This window comes from Taudactylus pleione, unplaced genomic scaffold, assembly GCF_031769625.1.
Source record: "Taudactylus pleione unplaced genomic scaffold, aTauple2 ptg000282l, whole genome shotgun sequence".
In the NCBI taxonomy this organism is placed as follows: domain Eukaryota; kingdom Metazoa; phylum Chordata; class Amphibia; order Anura; family Myobatrachidae; genus Taudactylus; species Taudactylus pleione.
In genome coordinates this window covers 5419573-5443503 of record NW_028284684.1, presented here as the reverse complement: position 1 = coordinate 5443503, position 23931 = coordinate 5419573, and the positions used below count along the sequence as shown (strand labels likewise).

General features: G+C 42.4%; 2 protein-coding genes across 7 annotated transcripts in view; both read right to left on the bottom strand.

The window, feature by feature from the left end:
- RIMBP2 (RIMS binding protein 2) overlaps window positions 1–11151 on the bottom strand; it is a 575178-nt gene extending 564027 nt beyond the window's left edge. For all 5 annotated transcript variants that reach the window (XM_088482099.1, XM_088482100.1, XM_088482101.1 and 2 more), the window contains exon 1: window positions 11018–11151. In XM_088482099.1, the coding sequence (XP_088338225.1) occupies window positions 11018–11044 (27 nt within the window). In that variant the 5' untranslated portion in view covers window positions 11045–11151. The remainder of the gene's footprint in view (window positions 1–11017) is intronic.
- A 1530-nt stretch (window positions 11152–12681) lies between these two features.
- The window catches only part of STX2 (syntaxin 2), a 106920-nt gene continuing 95670 nt past the window's right edge, over window positions 12682–23931 (bottom strand). Inside the window, exon 10 of one of the 2 annotated variants that reach the window (XM_088482098.1) lies at window positions 12682–15411. In XM_088482098.1, the coding sequence (XP_088338224.1) occupies window positions 15334–15411 (78 nt within the window). In that variant the 3' untranslated portion in view covers window positions 12682–15333. The remainder of the gene's footprint in view (window positions 15412–23931) is intronic. The other variant, XM_088482097.1, reaches the window with a different exon arrangement.

Here is a 23931-nt window from a genome sequence, read left to right as displayed (position 1 = left end):
ATCCACCACCTTTACCCTCTGCGCAAACCTCACAACAGCACGTCTTCACCCGATACACAAACATGTTTTAACTGTAAACAACCAGGACACTTAAGTAGAAACTTTACAGTAAAAAGAGTAGGAACCCCAAATCAGGGGAGACCTGGATATCCCCATAAGGGATATGCACAGAGGCCAGCAAGTGTCCAGCAGGCACCAGCTCCAATTGTGGCCGTAAATGCTTTATTGGAGAATGGTAGCCAACGCTAGGGGTCAGGTCATACCTGTAGCCTACAGATAGTCAGGTTAATGGGAAGTACTAGGGAAGAACCGGTCATGATGGTTGATGTAGCTGGTACTGAATATCCTTTTCTTGTAGACACAGGGGCGACCAGGTCAGTGATAAAATCTCCTGTTAATTTACAGGTGACCAACAAGACAGTACCAACAATGGGTGTAACAGGTAAAGTGGAACATTATCCTTTAACAAAGTCCACAGAGGTTACTATTGGGCCGTTGCATACCAGGCATTCTTTTCTCCTGGCTGCTGCGGCTACTACTAACCTACTGGGCAGAGACTTGTTATGTAAGATGGGATGTGTTATATATTGCACCCCTGATTGTGTATTTTTAGATATCCCAGAGAGAATGGTATACGAGGTGCGGGATATGTTAGACACTCCTCAAAGGATAATGCATCACTCTACAGTTTTAAATGAAACTCCATCACAGGTAGATTAAATGTTGTCCCTAATTCCAGATTCCCTTTGGACTAAAGATGGACAGGACACTGGATTAATGGCAAACGTAAGCCCAGTAATGGTAAATTTAAAAAGCGGTAGGCAAGCTCCAAAAATTCCCCAGTACCCACTAAAACAGGAGGTAGAATTAGGGGTTTTCCCAATAATTGAGCGATTATTGCAACAGGGAATTTTAGTTCGTACAGCTAGTGTAGCCAACTGTCCCATCTTTCCAGTGAAGAGTGGTGGGAGGGGTTATAGGCTGGTACAAGACCTTAGAGGTGTTAATAAGGTAGTAGAGAGCCAATTCCCGGTAGTGCCAAATCCAGCTGTCATTCTGATGCAGACCCCACCAAATGCAACCCATTTCACTGTCATTGGCCTCTGTTCTGCTTTCTTCTCTGTGCCTCTCCATCCTGACTGTCAGTATCTATTCGCATTTACATACAGAGGTTTACAATACACATGGACACGGTTACCCCAAGGTTTCATAGACAGCCCCAGTATCTTCTTCCAGGCATTGCACGACTGTTTACAATCTTTTCAACCTGCCAATGGATCTGTTCTAATTCAATATGTGGACGATTTATTGCTATGTTCTGACTCGTTTATGTCATGTTTGAATGATACTAAACTTTTGTTACTTCATCTCTCGCAAACAGGACACAAGGTGGCTAAGGACAAACTACAGCTGTGCCAATCCAGAGTAAAATATTTGGGACACTGCCTAACCCAGGGGTTACGACATCTTACTACAGATAGAATCCAGGCCATACAAAACATGACACTGCCGCAGAATCAACAGCAAATTCGTACCTTCTTGGGAATGTGTGGATACTGTAGAATGTGGATTCCAGGTTTTTCTATTTTGGCCTTACCTTTACAGGAATTAGTCTCTTCCTCAAAGCCTGATCGTGTCGTACACACAGAGGAATCAGAACAGGCTTTCCTTAATCTTAAGGATAGTTTGACAAGAGCTCCTGCATTGGGAATACCTGATTATGAAAAACCTTTTGATTTGTATTGTACGGAAGCCGATGGTTGTGCTGCAGGTGTCCTTACACAAAAACATGGTGATGCCAGTAGGCCCGTAGCATACTACAGTGCCCAATTGGACACTATTGCAAGATCACTCCCCACCTGTTTGAGAAGTGTAGCAGCTACCGCTCTATTGGTGAGTAAAAGTGAGGACGTAGTATTGGGCCATGATACGATTGTCTACACTCCCCATGCTGTATCTGCTCTGTTGAACTCAGCTCAAACCAGACACGTCTCCTCGGCTAGGTTCACCAAATGGGAACTAGCTCTAATCGCTCCTGCAAATATTACTGTTAAACGTTGCAGTACGCTGAATCCAGCAACATACCTACCATATGTACAACATGATGTACAAAGGGTGGAAGGAGAGGAGTTGCTGGCGGGAGGTGAGTTCGGCAGACATAATGATACGCACGATTGTATGACATATCTGAATCAGACCTTTACTGCTAGACCTGACATACATGACACACCTTTAGAGAATGTGGATGTAACTTTTTATACGGATGGGAGTTGTCATAGACAAACAGACACAGGTGAATTATGTACAGGTTATGCTGTTGTAAATGACACAGACATCATAGAAGCTAAACCTCTTGGTCCTCCTCACTCAGCCCAGGTGGCAGAATTAGTAGCACTGACTAGAGCATGTGAACAGGCAGCAGGCAAATCTGCTAACATTTACACTGACTCGAGGTACGCGTTCGGGGTGGTGCACGATTTTGGGGCTCTATGGCGTCTGAGAAATTTTATGACAGCAGCAGGCACACCAGTTGCACATTCCCGACACATAAAACATCTTTTAGAAGCAATCCAACTGCCCAAAGCGGTGGCAGTAATTAAATGCAAAGCCCATACATGTGAGGATGACCCGGTGTCACTGAGCAACAACAGAGCTGATGAAGCTGCAAAATGGGCAGCAGGGTTAAAAATGTTTTCTCCAACTGAAACAATTATGTCATTTCAAACAATTGATATGCTGAAATTAATTGAGATGCAAAATGTGTTCAATTCAGGAAAAATCCATTTGGAAGTCCAAGGGATGTGGGCAAGAGTCCTCTGGGCTCTGGAGGGACGGACATGGTAAGCCAGTAGCCCCCAAGGCATATTACCCCAGCCTGGCTGAGGCAGCACACGGCCTGACTCATCTGGGTAAACAGGGTATGTGCAAGTTGGTGAGGGCATACTGGTGCGCACCAGGTTTTTCTTCACAAGCAGAAAAGATAGCAATATCCTGGCGGACCTGCTTGAGAAAGAACATATGGAAAGTGATCCCTACCGAACAGTCCCACATTCCACCGACTGATGGACCTTTCCAGGTGATACAAATTGATTTAATCCAATTACCACCCTGCAGGAACCTTAAGTATGTATTAGTGTGCACAGACGTATTTTCTAACTGGGTTGAGGCCTACCCAGCGGCCACTACTGCTGCTGCGTTTACTGCCAAGAAAATAGTTCAGGAATTTGTATGCAGGTACGGTATCCCTAAAATCATCGAGTGTGATAGGGGTACCCATTTCACAGGTGATGTTTTTCAAAATATGTGTAAGCTAATGGGTATTAACAGCCGACTTCATACCCCCTACCGACCGCAAGCCAGTGCCAAGGTAGAGAGGATGAACGGGACTATTAAAAATAAGCTAAGTAAAATTATGGCAGAGACTGGACTAGGATGGCCAGAAGCGTTACCTTTGGTCCTACATAGCATCAGGGCCACTCCTAGACCTCCTCTGAATCTGTCCCCATTTGAAATATTGTTTGGTAGACAACCTCATTTGATTATAAGTCCACAGGAAGACCTGAAGGGTAACAACGAGGTAACTGTAAAGTATCTTATATCAATGAGTAAGTAGTTAAAGCAACAGCAGCAGAAACTGAAATTGTTGTCTAATGATATGCCTGAAACTAACTGTCATGATGTTGAACCAGGAGAATATGTAATGATCAGAAATTTCTTGCATTCAGGTTGTTTGACTGATAGGTGGGAAGGTCCGTATCAGGTGCTGCTGACGAGTACTACATCTTTGAAGGTGGACGAGAGAGATACCTGGGTCCATTCCACTCACTGCAAAAAGGTCAATCAACCAGTGGAGAAACAAGTCAGAGACAAGGCTGATAGTGTGGACCTGTCGCTCGTGAGCTTGTTCCGGGAGGAATGAACAGGTTGTCGTGAGATAACTGAACAGAAAGAAATCTGCAGGTCTTGTTGTGACAATGAACGGGCCTGCTGTGTTCATTTTCATATTCTCTTTTAGAGTGTTCACCATCTTGGTCGGTTCGGTAGTATCCAGTTTCTGTGATGGGAGACCGATCGAGGAAATGGGAGCTGATGGCAGTGCTGATGGAGTGGAGTCAGGAGTGCAATGCCAATCAGGGAAGTGTCTGACCAACCTTAGTACTGTTATTGTTAAGAGAGCTATCATTCCGGATACTCGGGGAAGGTGTGGAGGTTTATCGTCTGAAGATTCCTGTATTTGTGTGCTTTGTGGGTCCCTAGTTGATAACTGTATCCAACGGTGCCAACCTATATATAGCCCGTACTGGGGTGGATATCCTTTAGAGGATTATCATAGTATGGCAGGCAAAGTGTTAAAACAAACTGATTGCTGGGTGTGTTCACATGTGCCACAGGGACAGCATAATGTAGGGTTGGTGCCATTTCCGCTGAATACCACGGAAATTTTAGAATTGCAAAAAGGGAAAACCTTGGATGGAAAATTTCTCTCATCCAAACCACCTCCTTTCAAACTCCATCAATTCCAAGTAGATAGATCATTTTTGTGCTTAAACATAACCAACCCCAATAGACCCGGGAGTTGGGAAGTGACGGGGAATAATCAGACGATGACCTTCTCACAAAGAGCTGATAATGAGTCCATAAACCATGATCTGTTACGCTCCGTTAAGTCTGGTGGGAAACATTTTAGGTATCGGTATACATTGAGTTCCACCAAAGAAATTATTGGTAAGGTGCCAAATGGTTATTGTTCTAAGATAATACAACCAGAAACTTGCATGTACCAGATGGAAGACCCAGAAATAGGATTGTTTGCAAGGGAAATGTGCTTAATGATAATGATGCATACCATTCCTTATGTTCTCCCTGATAATGTATATTTCATATGTGGAAGAAAAGCGTATAAATGGCTCTCCCCAAGTTCTGAAGGTTTGTGTTACCTGGGAAGAGTAGTCCCAGAAGTTATGACCCTCACACATGTTGAAATGCTGGGTATACATAAAAACACACCATCACCATATCTTCACACACAATATGAACACAGAGGCAAAAGAAATATGATACCTGGTGACGTACATAAAGTCACTCAGTTAATCAGTGAGACAACTGGATAATATCACTGAGATGTATGATGACACATTCAGGTATACAGGGAGAGAATTACAAGCGTACAAGAAATAAATGGTGCAACACAGGCTAGTGCTGAATTATTTAACTGCTGTTACTGGAGGATATTGCGTAACATTGGCCACCCAGTTCGGAGTAAAATGTTGCACCTATGTCACCAATGATACAAGCAACCCCAAGGAGGTGATAGACCGGAAGTAGGATGAAATTCTGCAGCTAAAATGGGAGTTTCGTAAGAACCATAACACTTCAGTGGCTGAAGTAGGGGAGAAGATAGAAGGATGGGTTTCATGGCTGAACCCAGTGAAATGGTTCTCAGGTCTAGGGGGGAATGGGTCCAGGAAGTGATCGCCAGCATAGGCAAATTCTTGATACTTATACTAATTGTCATCATAATAATTGGCATATGCGTCCGGTGTGTTCCTATTGTGTTGAAGTGTGGAAAATGTAAAAACAGAGTAAAACGTAAGAACGAAACTATGATGGTGGTCAGTAATGACAATATGTATACCGAGGTAAATATAGAACTGCATTACAACCCTGAACTAGGAAATACTATCGTTTGATGTATTATATTTAGACATGCATAGAATGTATTATTGAAATGTTATTTATAGAACACCTCAGATAATGTAAAGTCTCAATTCCCCTTCAAGACTGATGTTATAAGACTGGTGCATTACCACACCTTTCATATGATCTTCCAAGATCCGCGGTGTGCGTATAATAGTAGTTTTATGTCCCCACCCAGAGACACATTATTGATGGATTAAGAACCACCTTGTGCCATCCCACAATAACACTAAATAATATGTAAATGTAAGCCTAAATTAAATTCTAATAGCAGATTGTGATAGCATGTTGTTTGCTATCAAACGGTGGACTGTCGAAGCTGAGTAATTGGCTGAGACAAGTTCAGTTTAAAATTGAATAGCGGCGACGCCATCTTGCGACTGGCTGCAAGACGCCATCTTGAAAATGAGATCGCAAGACGCCATCTTGAAAATGAGATCGCAAGACGCCATCTTGAAAATGAGATCGCAAGACGCCATTTTGCGAATGGCCGCCTAAGCACCATTTTAGATAAACTCACATTTTAGTACATGTGGCGATAATACTATTAGCACCATGCGATTGCATCTCCCATCATTTCTCATATACACAATACGCATAATAGCGCTGTTAACTAGTCGCATATTAGCGAATGCACAAGACCCTGAATGAAAACACCGTTTAGTAGCTAAATGCGCATGCATCCGCACCAAGTTAACTAGCGTCTTCATATCAAACCCCGTACACTCACACATTACATATTCACTTACAAGGTTCCATTAGCTTTAAGATATATGATTTAAGTTGGTTCAGTTAATATAAACGCTGTGAAATAAAGATATTTGATAACTAAGGTTTTATTCATGCTAAACAAGCCGTGTTTGGTTTAGTACTGATGCGTACTCTTTCCACAGTATTCCGGTGTTATCGGTGGGGAGATTGCATCATGCATTCTCGAGTTATGGATCGCAGAGACTTCAAGCAACAAAATGTATTAACTGTTAGGATGTTACAGGGGGCGGGAAGGGAGAGACCCCCAGCTGTTAAGAGGCAGGGAGAGTCTATTTGAACCAGCCTGTTAAATGCTCCATAACAGATGGATCCCCCCTTGGGAACCAATAGCATCAGCAACAAACGTCTCTATTGTTTTGTCTATTCCTGGGGGGTATAAATATGTGTGCTCAAACACTGGGTTCTTAGTCTTCGTGCTGCATGCTGATAGACGAGGAGTTTCTTGCTGATGCCTAACACCTGGTACAGGAAGCGCTGCGTATGTATACTGTACTTGGGTCTGTAGTATTCCTTTTGCGCCTAAATTGTGTCTGGATCAATTGCGTGTAACTGTCTGAACTTTTACTTGAATAATACTTGTGCTTTGGAACCACAGATTCCAGGTCTAAGTCTTTATTTACTGTATGACTGCGTACGCAAATTAGCGTCATCCTTAGAAGGTATAGGCAGGATATTAGAAGGTATAGGAAGGTGTGTATAGGGGTTCTGATCCAGTATCGTTAATACACTGGGTAGTTTTGTAAAATATCTAAAAATTGGGCTGCATCATCATCTTAGTAAGGAAAACACGACCAGTGACTGAGGAAGCTTCCACCACACATGACATTTGTACCTTATTCACCCACTTTCTATATTTTTTTTCATTACTTGTGTTTTGTTTATTACAAATTAATATATTACCATAAAATACAGTTATGCCTTTTATATAGCTCATGTGTTTTATCCTATGCGCCTTCCATTTTAATTCTAAGTTTGCCAATAAAGGGTACATTTTAACATATTTTGGAAGGTGTGCCTCCATAAGCAGGTGTATCTTTCCTTTCTCTATATGCTTTATATAAAGTAACAAAGGTCAGCAGGACATATTGGTTCCAAAACTGCACGGTCACCTAAACATGCTAGTCTTTGTATATGGGAATACTGTAATTACAAATATTTTTCTTGGGTTGATTTCAGGCAAAATAATGAAACATGAAGGTGCAAAACAAGACAATTAAAACAACCATAATGACCATGTGGGATTTATGTTTCACAATACTGCATGTAATGGTAAACTGCCTGTTTAAAGAGAAAAAAAACCACACCACTAAGGCCCGTATTAAATTTGAGCTGAGCCGCGATACTTTAACGTGGCCCGGACTTTACTGCCTACAAAACAGGCGAAGTCGGTAGAAAGTATTGCGGTCGTCCAGGCTTTACCCCGTATTCAATATGAAAGTACGCGTAAACGGGACCCGGCGATACTGAAACAAACGGAAAGTACTGTCAGTTTTGGGGAAATCAGCCTGACACCACCCAAATGATGCTCTGACATGGGGGTTCCCTATGTTACCCCCCAATTTGGCCTGCTGAAGGTATTTGGTGTTTTTAAACAGGCTCAATAGCTGCTAAATAGCGTTTTTCTACACCTGATGCAGAATAGTATTCAGGAGTATTTTTTCAAGAAAATAACTTATCCCAGCAAATTTGGGGTACCTGAAAATGGGGGTCAGCATATTTAAAAGTTGCTAAAGTCAAGTTGAAAAAAAATCGTGAAAAATCCACCTGCCGCAAGCATTTGCAATCAAAAAAACACTTGGGGCATACTTGGGGACCCCCCCAGATTCAAGTTTGCTGGTTTTTAACTTTGTATCCCAACATTTTTTTTTCTGCCCCCCCAAATTCAAAGTAAATTTTTGGGGTGTCCTTAAGTGGTTTTTTTTTACATTTTTTTTTTAACACAGATTACCTTTGGGAAACTGTCTGAAGCCTGCATGGGGGTTCCTGCAATGTTGCACCCCAAAATCCCAATTTTGCACTTTTTTCTGCTTGCCATTCATAGGCGATACTTTACCGCCTATTACATTGCATTGACTTTCCGCCTAGGCGGAAAGTCTTTCAAATTGTATACGGGGTAAAAGCAAAACATGCGATAATGACGTCATTGGCGGTGAAGTATCACCTATCCGGACTTAACGCCTCAAATTGAATACGGCTCCAAATATCCTATACTGTACCAAACGACACAATGAGGGGGTTTATGCATAAATAATCGTGGCACTGCTGCAATTAAGTCAGTAACACGATGGAGATTTTAGTTTTGAATGAAAACATCCCCGCTATCTAAAAAAATTAACTCGCAGGGACAGTGGTAGCGATAATGCAGGGAAAGACTCCTCCAGGGAATGCAGTCAGACCGAGCCTGTGAGAGAGGGATCGGAATATTGCTCTCCTGCGAGAATGCCTCCATAGGCAAAAAGCAGTTCACGCCATCTAATAATAATTGCATCAACTAACAGGGCCAAACTCCAAAAAAACAATAGTTATGGGGGGTATACACTAGACGATAAAGTTGAACGATTGAACGATAATGATAAAATCGTTCGATAATCGTTTGCAAATTGTGCAGTAATTGTTTCTAACGAAGTACGATGCGCGCTCCCACTGGTTGTTTGATCGTCTCCTCCATCGACTGAACATCGTTCAAGCTGAACGATCAAACGATGAACCACTATCTGCCCACTATAGCTGAAAGCTCTCAATCACAGATTGAAACATAGTTTATCGTTAGATCTTCTGCAAATCTTTTGGAAATTGTTAAGAGTGGAAGATCAAATTTCAAGGGAAACTTCAAAGGAAAATCGTTAAGAGGTTGGACAGGGATAAAATAGTCTAGTGGATGCCCCCCATTAGCCTTTTGCAGGCGATTTCTGTGTTTCTCCTGTATTAGGCTATTAGCACATAGTTACGATACATAAAATTATGCAGTAACTGTAGTTTCCCCAATATTTTATGATAAACTGCCTTGATAAATAGGTCCTTTAGATTTAAATTATTCCATGAGAAACATGAACAAAGTATAATATACATCAGTCCTATTTCAAACTGTATATTAGTATTCGTATTATTGTAAACCTCATTGTTCATATTGGTAGAAATCATGTCAAAATAAAATGTAAACAAGCAGTAGAAACATTAGACACTACACAATACATTAACATAGGAGCCCTAGTGTGCACAAATTGTTTATAAGTGCACAGAATACCCAATGTCCTGGGTACAGTCTGTTTCAGAGCATTTTTGCTACAGTTGACAAGATGGAAGTATTGTATTCTATTCCCAAAACCGCCGTATTGTCTCTAGAATCCATTCAAGTACCAACTAAATCTGGCCACACACTAGACCAAATTACATCCAACTAGTTGATTGGTTGGAATGAAAATCTGGTAAGGTATGAAAGTAAATGACAATCAGCAATTTGCTCGCAAATGCCAGAAAATGGACAAAAACTGTTGTTTGAACAAATAGACAAGTTTGATAAATGTTTGATCTACACTGACAACCATTTTCATCTGTTTTCTGGCATTTAGGAGCAAATTGATGATCATCATTTACTCCCATAGGTTTCCAGATTTTCATTCCAACCGATCAACTAGTTGGCTGGTTGGATGAAAGTTGGTCTAGTGTGTGGCCAGCTTAAGAAAGAACTCTGAAGGTGTTAAACACCTGGTAGTGCTACTTACTGTCAGCCAATATACAACAAAACTCTAATTTTCTCATGCATGTAATGTACCTGTATTGCAATGTACCATTATTCAATATGTATAATTCCAATAATATGAAAACGTTGTGCTTTTCTTTAATATACAATTATGAATTACAGAAGACCACCACAACTGATACTGATGGAGTCAGATCATTTACTGATGTAAAGTCTTCAACTTTTTGCAACCTCCACAAGCCCAGCAAAGGCAGCCGTACACAATCAGGCAGTGTGTAAGACCCGTCCCTGCACCAGATGCTAAGGAAGGTGCATAGTGCTACATGCATGCTGAAATGAAAGTCTGCAAAATGCTATTATCCCTAGCGATGGGTGGAGCCATGTATTAGATTCAGCTGTGGCCTTTCATCAGCTAATACAGATTATCTCCATCCAGGTATAGAAAGTCATTTCCTGGCTTTACTGAATATAAACACTAGCCTCCATTATCTGCAATATCCAAGCACCAGAAGCTATTTCCAGGAAAATGCATCAGTATCATTTTAATATTTATGTTCTTGGGAAAGTCCTAACACATAATTTTAATATAATAACAGTTACAACCAAATATTTTCATCTATCAACAGTTATACAAAACATAAGCTTTTCTGAATTTTTTTTTTTTTTTTTATGTATTATAAATGTAATATTTACTCTAATGGATATAAAATTTGAACATTCTGCATCCAAGGAAAAAACTAAAATAAAAAAATAAAGATCCATCATAACAAAAAAAATTGCTCCATGTTAAGAGTGATTGATATACATGGTAACACATGACATGGGAGAGATTTTACAGTAAGTACATACCAGATCTTCTCGCTTCTTGCTGCTCATTGCTGGAGTGTAATAACTTCCTGTATTTGCAAACAGGTGTAACAAGTGACAATGTCCTATGGTGGAATTACAGATTTGTTGCAGAATACACACTGGAGTTTGTAGTTTTAAATGTTTAACAGTTTGGCAGAGTAAAGCATGTGACTTGTGCTATGGGGCGTCAGCTCCAATCACTGGAAATGACATAGGGTTGAGCTACTCCACAGGTGCAAGGTTTGACCCACTGCCCGTGCAGAAGGCCATGTGCCAGTTCTAATTTTAGCTTAGCTTATGAGGCTTGTAAATATAGGAGAGAGAGGATACTGATCCAGTGCAGCCTCACAGTGATGACCCAGGAAAGGAACTTCATTGTCAGCCCATCATTATTGGCTGCAAGATACCCATAACAGACAATCACAAATGAAGACAACACACTTTTAAATATCATAGTCACTATTATTCAATACCAATGTATATAAAATGTTTAAGTAGGGCTGTTATGTATCCTTTTTCCTCCTATGCATGTGAAACTTGTTTAACATTACATAAGTGTTGAAAATGAAATATTTTAATAATCTGTAAAATACTCTTTTGAAATGACGATAAAAAACACATGCAAGTATACCAATTTACACAAAAAGAAGACATTTTATTGAAGAAAAAAGTAACAGCAGATTCTTTTTGCAGGTAACATTTTATTGGAAAATGTATTAGTACACATATTTTTGGGCTCAAGGATTTTTTTTAATAGCCTAAACTCACAAAGCATCATGTGTCACAAAATGTATAAATGTAAGCAATTACCGAGGGTGTACAATATTCTAAAGCATGTTATAGCTGCAAAATACAAACAGGAAAGGCAAAAGTAACTATATAATACATTATACAAGTGAAACATGCATTTTTTTTTTCCTGATACCAACCTTTTTTAGATCAATTACAAATATATATCTGCCAATGGCTAACAGTGGCTACAAAGTGTACAGCACACCTTCTCTTTAAAGTGTTAAAAAACTATCTTGTGAGGAACAAACCCATGTACAATAATCTTGCAAATACTACAAAATAAATGGGTGTAAAAAAAAAACATTGAAGTAAAATTTTAATCCTTTACCAAAAACTTTAAATTGACATAGCTCATCAATGTCCACAGTCATTTCAGCAGTTTCATGTCTATCAGTTGATAACAGTGCATTTACAAACCCTCCCTCCGCCGAAAACCCACTCTAGCGCAGGAAAGAATTAAAGTGACCTGCGACAACACAAAATAAAAGCAGGGAGTTTCTGGAATGAACAAACATTCAGAAGAATGTAGCTTATTTAATTTCTGCCTCAGAATTCAGAGGTCACTAGTTCCTATAGACAGAAGCTAAAAAATGGGTACTGCAAACAAATGGCTGCCTCTACCATGTATAAACAGGATGTTATACAGGTATATGCCATTTTATACTGAAATGTCATACTGTATATAACTTCCAAAAGGAAAGGCTACATAAAAATAGAATCTACTGAATTCTGCGTACAGTGTCTCACAAATTTAACGCAAGGGAGGTAAATTTAAGCTTCTAACATCACAATTATATCTGCCAAACATTTCAAATTGTGAAGGCAAAATATTAGAGCAGCAACAAGTAAGATTACGCACCAAAATTCAAAAATAGTGTTTAAAAAGCATAATAGTTTATTAGCCATGATACACTTATGGTACATAAGGCTCTGTATATACATGGCAATAGGAACAAGTTCTTTCAGAAATGGTGTATTGGTTTTGTTTTAATTAAAGGAATGTATCATCTAAGATGTGTGATTTGCAAAATTAACACTTTACCAAAAAGGGCTAAACCGAATTTTAAGATTTCAGTGGAAGACATAAAATATACAAAAACACTACAATCTCTTCACATGAAATGCTTTAACAGAAACATAATTATGTAGCTGACAACATAAGAATAGAAGGAAAAAAATAATAATTTTGGCATGACAAATATTAACCATTTAGACTACTTAGTGTTACAAGCGCCTTAATTTCCATTGTTACTTTACATTTTGGAGTAAACAAATATCAGACTGGAGAAATTTCACATAAAATGAGGAACATACTCGATGCACTGAATGTGTTAAAAAATGTAATACATTTGCAAAATCCTTCATTATAACAGAAATGACTATATTCACATTTAAAAAAAACTTTAATTGAGCTCTAGAATAATCTTAAATAAAGTAAAAAAAAATCTATATATTAAAAGGTTAATTTACACATTTATTTGATGCACCTATAGGAATTATTTTAATGTAAGGCAGTGCTTAGTGTTTCAGCAAGGTGCAAACTATATAACTAAGCCAGAGAAATATCATACTAGTACAAAGTAGCTACCTGTCCATTTCCATCTGGTTTAGAATGTTTTAGCAACAATAAAGGTAACAAAATCAAGTCACTTTATACAACATCAGATGTGCATTTAAAACAACAAAAAAATCTGAGATGTTTAAAAGAAAAAAAATTAAGCAAAAACAAAGCCCCAGCATGTTGAAATTGATACAAAATAGATGTCAATTAGTGTTACACTTTGGGCTATGTAATATTTAGGAAGTGGGGGCTTATTTCAGAACAATAAATCACTTATCAGATAAAACAACAAAAGAGTGACAAATGTTGGGTCTAGCTCTCCTGACATGCCACGGTGGCTCAAACTGAAATGTTCACATTTTCACATTCTACCCAAATCATACATTAGTGAGTGGAATAAAGCAGATTGGTTACTGTAATGTGTGATTTGCCTTGCATTTGGTTTCATTCATAAAGGGGAAGGAAAAAAAAAGTCTGGTCCTGCTTGTTTACATATATACAAGATATAAACTTGTTTTGCAATATTATATTGGCCTGTGGTAGAAGCCCAGTTTCTCATATATCACGTCACAAGCACAAAACATTGAATTCACTGTAAAACATAGACCTGCAAGACTGATTACCTGGTTTGGGTTAGCAACAGTACTGTTCACATTGATATTACATAATTGCTGCATAGTGGACTACAGAATGCAGAGCTTATCTCTTTATTATTTGTAAGGTAAGGGCTACTCTACTGACAGTAGTGTTCAGTCTGCTGCATGTGATGACAGGGCTCAACCAGTATTTGTCTCTCCCCCCGGAAAATACCATCACATTATGGGGCCGGCTTTACTGGTTGCGGATTGTAGTGCAGTGTTTTTGCAGTCTGGCCTGTCCCACAGGAGACGAAGGAAGAGACAGCAAGGAGCTACTGACAAGGCCCTTTGGTGGTACACGACGGACCACAAGGCACTGTTGCTAGTGTAGCAGGCGCTACCTTCCCACTGCTGGGAAAGGGTTTCATATAGTTTGAACAGGAGTTATTTAGTTGTGAAATGCAATATGGAAACAGAGCAAGCACAATTTACTTATAACACAGATCCAGGATATGAACATTGACAAATCACAAACTAAAGCAGTGTGTTCCTCAATCTGTGACGCACTAAGTGATAATAAGTGTAATACCATTCAGTGCTTATTACATTTACAAAAGTAAAACAAAGGTCTTTGAGATTAAATGACTAATATACGAGACTTCAGAAGACAGCTCGTGAGGTTAATGCATTGATAACCATGAAAATAAGGAGGCTCCAATGTGTTTGAGGAGGAGTGTTGTTGTCACGCAAAGTAGTGATTTTGCTTTTTTACTGCTACCTTAATAACTATAAAGGGATTAATATGGCAAGTAAAAGAGTCATCATTTTTTAAATGAGCAGCTACATCTGATGTAATCAGGGCTAATATGCGATGCCTGCCTTTGTGGCTGGAATCCTCTTAGGCAGACTGAAGATTTAGAAGGATTCCTAAATAGGAGTAATTTAAATTATTAAAAAAAAATAACACTGAATGCAGCAGCACTTGAACGTAGTTGCATTGGATTATAAAGTGTATGATACAAAGAGAAAAACAAAAACATGGACAATTTAGGAGACAGCTTATTAATGTCAAGCACCATCTTTCACAATTAAAATGAGCTCCTAACGTAATAAACATTACATTTAGCAAAAAACAATCATTAAGTGAAATGGTGAAAAACCTGCTCTGCTTTCATATAAGCGATACATGTGTTTTGGCTCAATGTCCAGTTACATACTCGCCTGTCCGTTTGTTGCAGATGAGCGTGGTTTGGCTTATACTTTGCAAAGAAAACAAAAACAGGAGTTCTGTACCCAAGTTGGATCATTTAAGTACCCACAGTAAGGCTTTCTGGTGCAAAACTAAAGCGATGAGGAGGCACGAGATCCATTTCATTACGTGGTCATTATGTCAGTGTTGTTGCCAGGATGATTACAAGTATTAGGAGCAAGATGGCAACACAGATGATTATGAAGATCATTTTCTGAAATGTCAGGAAAACAATATTAATATTTGTAATATACAACCAAAATATCAGAGAGTAAAAATGGTGCCTCAATTTACTACATTTATTTTCTGGCTTGTATATATATTTTAAAGCGTTATAAGTAAATAGCACACCGCACAGAATGCTTCACATCCCATAACAAACAAAATTCTGCTGTGCACATAGTGTGCCAGTACGGTGTCACCCAGCTTAATAGAAAAGGACATTTGCCTACAGAATACTGGGTAGATTTTCACAAGGGGTGAATTGCTCATGCCAAATGATATCCCACCCCATTTATTTGTAAACCCAGTTTTTCAACCTTCTGGATACATTGGCATGTCTTGACCCATCTACACACTGCACCATATGCTAGAGAGGGTTTGGTATGAAATACTGGCGGCTCAATAGCAGGGGCAGTAAGTATGCTAACCCTCCCCCTCTCCCCCCTAACCATCCCTTAGTAGTGCCTAACCCTAACCTCCCCCCTCAGGGGTGCCTAGCCTGGTATACAATCGGGAAACCGTTGTCTTAATACTGGCAGCGGGCTTCCTGACAGTCATATCCCGGCGAGGGTGAAATGCTGGGCGTCTAGATGTAGACGCCTGACATTTCCCCGACGCCGGGAGACCGGCGCCCAGCATCCTGATTGAAGGAATGCCGGGACCGCGAGCGGACAGCCGCGGGGGGGAGGAGGGGCAGGTTTAGGGCACCCGGGTGGGACTTAGGGTTAGGCACCCCCCCGGAAGGGTTAGGCGAGGGAGGGTTAGGGTTAGGCACCCCCCTGGGGGACTTAGGTTTAGGCAGCGGGGAAGGGGGGATTAGGGTTAGGCACCCCTAAGGAGGGTTAGGGTAGTATATACTTACCTTAGCGACGATCGGGATTTCCAGCGCTGTTGGGCTTCCGCTGCCGGGCTTTGCTCATCTGTCGTGAGTAGTAACATGATTGATAAGGATTGGGAGGATAAGAATGTCAGAAAAAAAGTTGTAGCTAAACAGAATGCCCTTGAAAATAAAGCAAAAAGAATAGGTTTCACATGTACTTAGGAACTGTATAGTGGCCAATATAGAAGCAGAGGAAAAGCAAATGCAAAATAGTTAAGCTGATGGGACCCAGCGATGCAATGTAACAATATATTGCATTGCAGTACACACTACACAATCCGCCGCATGACAATGCAATATATCATTACACGCTTCATGTAAAACCACGTTGTCCATGGAATCGTAAATTGGACGGGCATTAAGTACCATGAGATGATGCAAAGGACGACGGGTGAAAACGATGGCTTTGGGGGTACACACTATACGATGGTCGTGCAGAAGGGTGGTAAGTACCAAGGTTGCATAATATATCGTAATAGTGTGTACCCAGCTTCAGAAGAACCAACAAGGTTTATTTCATAATGCCCAAATTAGTGGTGGTGACTGTGTTGGCAGCTGATGCAAAAAAGGCAGCATGCGTGAAATAAGAAGCAATTGCTCTTTGGGAATGTAATCTAAAATAAACATTTCTACAGATCAATCTCCATCCAGGTCAAAGATGTTTGCAAACTAGGGGACAATACTTTTCCGAGTCATAAAACAGAGCCCATTATTGGTATAGGAGGAGTTCATCCTATGCCTGTCTCCAGAGCGGGCGATATCCGTGAAAGCCATTCGTCTCCCTAGAGCTGTTACCATCTGCCGGGTGATGATTGAATGCTATGCTGATCATTTTGAACCTTAATGTACGTGAGCTTATACATAAGTAAAAGTGATTTTATTTTACTATTCACGAGTGCACTCTCCTGTGCCTGCCTGTTTCAGAAATCCCTATTTGACTCTGCTGTCAAGGAGTCAGGATAGAGTGGCACCATATCCAGTAACGTTGTATATAAAATCTGGATATCTAATCAAGGACACATTGCACAGACCTGATTTGTATACACACACACATATATATATATATATATATATATATATATATATATATATATATATATATATATACATATACATACACACACACCTGTGTCCACGTTTTAAGGATATCCATGCTTGAGCACAGGTGACTTATATAGTACCTCAGTCAAATTAATTTAACCATCTGGACTCAAGCGTGGATATCCTTAAAACCTGGTCTGTAATGGCAGAATTTGGGAAAGTCTGCCCTAAATCTATTAATATTACAAAATAAAAAAAATAATTGTGGCTTTAAAACTTAAAGTAATGAAATGTAGTGCAATCATAATTTAACACTTCAGTAATCCAAAAGTGTCTCTCTCTGGCTTCATTGACATGATGCTATGAGATCATGCTGAGAATTGACACCACAGGTTAAAATAATAAGAATACATATAGAGACAAAAAACATTTTGCATTTGTTAACTTGTCACATTAGTGTTAATAGAGAAGAGCATAAAAATGCAAAGCTAAAAAAAAAAAAAGTTAAAATAGGGTATTAAACTGCATTACCAATTTAATTAGGTCACATAAATACTTTTCCCATCTACAAAAGAAATTAAACTGAAAACCATATCTGCTGCAAAGTGTCAACTGTACACCAGGGGGCAGAATAAAGACATTCTAAACCTAGTGTGTACTGAAAGGTTTTGAAAAAGCTAAACATTTTTAGTAACCCTAATAAACTTCATGCATTTTCTACAGCAAGGTTAAAGTGGTTTGTAAAATATACTCAATAATGAATTTATTTACAATTCAAATTTGTAAAATGTAACATAGCTCTTAAATTATTAAAAATTTCGATTTTAAGTCAAGTCTTTATAATTTTACATATGCTAACTCAACTAATTATACCAATGCAAAAAAGTTGTAAGAAAAGATGAAAAGCAAAAAGTTATTTGTAAGAATGAGGATCCCCTAATGTGTGTGGTGTGCCTACAGCGACATTTCATAGCTTCAACCTGGAACATTTTCAAAAACAAGAGATATGGTAAGAACGTACCTTTGTTATCTCTGTTTCTACGAGGTCCATAGGGTCCACAGGGTTGACCTTGGGGTATAGCTGGATTTGGATCCACGGCCACCATGCAGTTAAAGCTTTGCTGCTCCCAGGATGCACTGGGTCCATCCTCCTATATACCCCGCCCCAGCCACCTCAGCTTGTAAGTAGCCAAGGCCGGAGGAGATGAAAACAGAGAGAAGGAAGACTGGAACACACAAGAACCATACTCAAAGAAAAGGAAACAGAAAACCGGCAACCAGCCACAGAGCCCATATGAAGCCAGGTGAGTCAGGGCAGGCGCCCTGTGGACCCTATGGACCTCGTAGAAACAGAGAACAAAGGTAAGTTCTTACCATCTCTCGTTTTCTACTTCCGATTCCATAGGGGGTCCACAGGGTTGACCTTGGGGATGTCCCAAAGCAGTACAACTAAGGACGGGGACGCTCCTGTGCTGAAAGGAGAAATCGGCGCCCAAAGGATGCATCCTGAGAGGTGAAGGTGTCAAACTTATAGAATCGTAGAAAAGTCTGTATAGAAGACCAAGTGGCCGCCTTACACACCTGAACAGCTGAGGCACCATGGCCAGCAGCCCGTGAGGGACCCATAGACCGAGTGGAATGAGCCTTAACAGAGGCTGGAACAGGTAACCCCCCTCCTGTGAATAAGCCTCACAAATAACTAAACTAAGCAAATGGGCTTGTTGGCAGGCCAACCCCTCTTATGAAAACCAAAGAGGATGAACAAAGAATCCGATCTGCAAATGGAACTAGTGCGATCAATATGAACCTTGAGAGTACGGACAACATCTAAGAAAGCCTCCCCAGCCGAGAGATCAGGTGACTGAAATGCCGGCACCACAATTTCCTGGATTAATGTGGAACTTGGAGAGAACCTTGGGAAGAAAACCCCGGACAGGTGCGAAGAACTGCCCTGCCCTGGTGAAAAATCAGAAAACGCGAACGGCAAGAAAGTGCGCCTAGTTCTGACACTCTTCTGGCTGAAGCAATTGCCAAGAGAAAAACATCCACTTGAGTTGCACCGACTCCAGAGGCTCAAATGGAGGACCCTGCAAGGCCCGAAGGACCACTGCCAAATCCCAAGGAGCCACTGGTGGAACAAAGGGAGGTTGAATCCGGAGGACACCTTGGAAAAAGGTACGGACATCAGGCAGAGTAGCGATTCTACGCTGGAACCATACAGAAAGTGCGGACACATGAACTTTCAATGAAGCGAGGCGGAAACCAAAGTCCAATCCAGACTGAAGGAACGCCAAAATCCTAGAAACACGAAACGCTTGAGGTTCGTAGTTCCTGGACTCACACCACTGAAAAGAAGTGTGCCACACCCTGTGGTAGATCCTGGTGGAAGCTGGCTTACGTGCCTGTAGCATTGTGCTGATGACTGAGCTGGAAAAACCCCGGGCTCTGAAGACTGCTGTCTCAAGAGCCATGCCGTCAAAGACAGATGACCCAGGTCCGGGTGTAGGCAGGGCCCGAGACAACAGGTCCCGACGTTGAGGCAGAAGAAACGGAACGTCGATGGATAGTTCCCGAAGATCAGAGTACCAGGGACGTCTGGGCCAAGCCGGTGCCACCAGCAGAAGCGTGCTGCCGTCTTGTTTGAATTTCCGAAGGACCAGAGGCAGCAAGGCTATCGGAGGGAAGAGATACGCCAGTTGAAATGTCCATTTCACTGGCAGCTCGTCCACCAGGCTTGCGCCGGTGTCTCTTGTCCTGGACCCGTACACTAGCAATTTGCGACTGTGACGGGAGGCCATGAGGTCCACCTCCGGCAGTCCCCACTTGTCCACGAGCAGTTGAAACACCTATGGATGAAGGGACCATTCCCCGGGATGCACGTCGTGACGGCTGAGGAAGTCCGCTTCCCAGTTCAGAACTCCTGGAATGAAGATGGCCGGAAGGTGGAGTCCCTCCTTGACGGTTGATGTACGCCACTGGGGTGGCGTTGTCGGACTGAACTTGCACTGCTCTTCCATGAAGAGCATGACCGGACAACTGGAAGGCCCTGTACACGGCCCGAAGCTCCAGAATATTGATGGGAAGAACCGCTTCTTCCACTGTCCAACGTCCCTGAAGTGAAAGAGGACCAGACACCAACCCCCAACACTGGAGACTGGCATCCGTCGTGAGAAGGATCCATGCCGGGATCCAAAAGGGGCGGTCCTTGGTGAGAGGAGTTGTTTGAAGCCACCAGGTCATGGATAGGCGCACCTCCAGAGACAACACAAGCATCTGAGTCCTGATTCGGTGCGGCAACCCGTTCCATTTGGATAGAATCAGCCCCTGTAGGGGCCTGGAATAGAATTGGGCATACTCCACCATGTCGAATGTCGACACCATGGACCCTAGAACTCTCATTGCCGAGTGAACTGACACCTGGGAACTCTTTAGACAACTGCTCACTCGCAGTTGTAGAGAGGCAACCTTTTCCGGAGTGAGGAAGATCCGTTGCTGACGGAAGTCTATTAGGGCTCCCAAATGTACCATCCCTCTGTGATGGAATGAGAGAGGACTTCTTCCAGTTTATTAGTCACACGTGCGCTTGGAGACAAGCGATCGTCAGGTGCAGATGTAGTAAAAAGACCTCCGGTGAGCCGGCCAGCAATAGGAGTTCGTCTAGATACGGCAGAAGCCATGACAGCCATCACTTTGGAGAACACCCTTACAGCCGTGGAAAGACCAAAGGGAACTGGTAGTGAAGATGTTGTATAGCAAACCTCAGATACTGCTGGTGTGAAGGCGCTATAGGAAAATGGAGGTAGGCGTCCTGGATATCCAGGGAGACCATATAATCCCTCGGTTCCATAGCCAGAATGATGGAACGCAAAGTTTCCATCCTGAACGTAGGCACTCTGAGGAACTTCTTCAACGATTTCAGGTTGAGAATGGGCCGATGAGACCCATTGGGCTTCGGGACCAGAAATAGAGAAAAGCAGTAACCCGTCCCGCGTTGAGATGGCGGAACGGGAACTATCCCTGCTTTCAGCAAGGAATCTATGGCTTCCTGGATCAACAATGCCTTGGTCTTGTCTTGGGAAAGGCTCATGCAGAAGAACTGTTGAGGGGGTCTGTACCGGAAGGACAGGGCGTACCTCTGAGAGAGCACTTCTTGTACCCAAGCATCCGTGGTGGTATTGCACCAGCATTGGGCAAATTGAAGAAGTCGGCCCCACACTCTGGGATCCCCCAGAGAGAGGCCAGTCCCATCAAGCTGAAGGTTCATCTTCGGGCTCTGGTTTAGAGGCCATCTTAGTTTACGACTGTCTTGGCAAGAATTGACCCTTGGACTTACCCTGAGTCCGAAAGTACCGAAAGGCTGATGTCCGAGCTTTAGAAGGTGCAGCAGCTGATGGTAAAAACACCGATTTTACTTTGCCAAGGTATCCACAATTTTGTCTAGGTCAGGACCAAACAAAATTTCCCCATTAAAAGGGAAGGCCTCCAGGCCTTTCTTGGAATCCGCATCCGCTCTCAAAGAACAAAGCCACAAAGACCTGCGAGCAGAGACCGCTGCCGCAGACACTCTAGACATGAGGAGACAGGCATCTAAAGACGCCTCCCCATTATAGGATGCGGCATCCCTCATCTGACCAATTAAAGCCCTCTGAACTTCCGCAGCTTCCTCAGGAAGCGTATCCTCCAGAACATTGGCCCAGCTCTCAATGGCTTTAGCCACCCAAGAGATGACCATGGACAGACGGGCCACCGCCCCCGAGAGAGAATAAATGGACTTCAAACAAGTCTCCACTTTCCTGCCCGTGGGGTCCTTTAGGGATGAAATGGACGGCATTGGCAAGGTAGCACTCTTGATTAGGTGAGTGACGTGAGAATCCACCGCCGGTGATGTATCCCCCCTTTCTTGCAATGACTAGCAGGAAACGGATAACTACTGCTTAAACGTTTCTGCGGCTGGAACCTCTTACTAGGTGACTGCCAGGTCTGATGAGGAAGCGCTCAACTTCCTCTTCAGACATGCTAAACACACATATATATATATATATATATATATATATATATATACACACACACACACACACACACATATATATATATACACATATATATACACACACACACATACATACATATATATATATATATATATATATACACACACACACACACACACATATATACACACACACACACACACACATATATATGTGTTAACTCCAGCTCCGGCGGCAGGCAGGGCGCCGGAGCTAGAGAGGCCAATGCGCGCGCGTCCGAAAAGGGGGTGTGAGACACGTCCCCTTTTCGTCATACTTGGGGGCGTGCCCGGCGCTTATGGACATGCCGGGCAGCCCCCAAGCGCTGCAAAAAGGGAGAATAGATGCCGGGCGCATGCGCCCGGCGTCTATGCTCCAGCGGTGACCGGGACACCGCATGTTTCTCCACCCACGGGACACTGCGTCCCGCTGGTGAGAATGGCACCCGCAGGCTGTGAGGGCGGGGCGCTTTTTCCCCGCTAAAACAGCCTAGCGGGAATGCTATATATTATATATATATATATATACACACACACACACACACACACACACACATACATACACACACGCACCCACACCCACAGATATATAACAATACAACCGGGAAGGTCTTGCCGCGCCACAAGTATGCTGCACACAAGTCCACAAATATGGCACCGGGTAGCACACAACAGCATGTGACCGACCTCACAAATGCATGAATTTATGTTAAGTGAGATCGTTGAAAAGCCCTTCCCAAACACACCTACCATGGCTGGAGGAGAAGGAAAGGGATAGGTATAGACTGGCAGTAAAGTAGAAAAACAGCAGATACAGTCAGCACTAGCAAAAGTCACATACAATGCAGAAAGTTAAACAGCCTGCACTTTGTCACTATAATCAACCGCCCAGATTCAGTGTCTGGGAGGGCTATAGCGCTGTGTACACTAACCTTTTGCAAGGGAGAGGTACACAGGGGGATCGACCACACATCGCCGGAGAGATCTGCGCTGCCCAGCTAGGAAAAGATGGCTGCCGGAGACCTCAGAGGGGGAGTGGCCGCAGGAGGATGCAGCTCAGTGTCGCCAGTACACAAGAGAAAAGGCACGCTGAGCTGAGGGAAGGAGCCGCTAAACAGGGAAGGCTCTCTCCCCTGGCTAGTGAATAACCCCTGGGACGCCGGTTCCCGCTTACCGGCACATGTTCCCTGGTGGTCTAGTGGTCTGGCGGGGTATGCCACAGAGGGGGAGCCCGCCGCCACTTACTAGCGCCTCCGGTCTATCCCCAGAGACCGAAGGCAAAGGACTGCATTAACAGATGCATACCCGCGGGTCACCGCAAGCAGTGACCCGTGGCTTACCTTATCCCCGATGCGTCTGGCAGCAGTCCAGGGAGAGCCCAGAGCCTGTGCTAGTGCAGACTCTAGGGTCCCGCTGCGATCCCCAGATCGGTACTGGCGTCGCGGCGCCAGCGGGGTTGGAGGAGCGGCAGCTTAGACGTCCAATGGACAGCCTGAAGCTGCCACTCTGAAAATAGTGTAAAAAATAAATAAATAATTAAACTAAGTTTAAGCTTAGGGGCT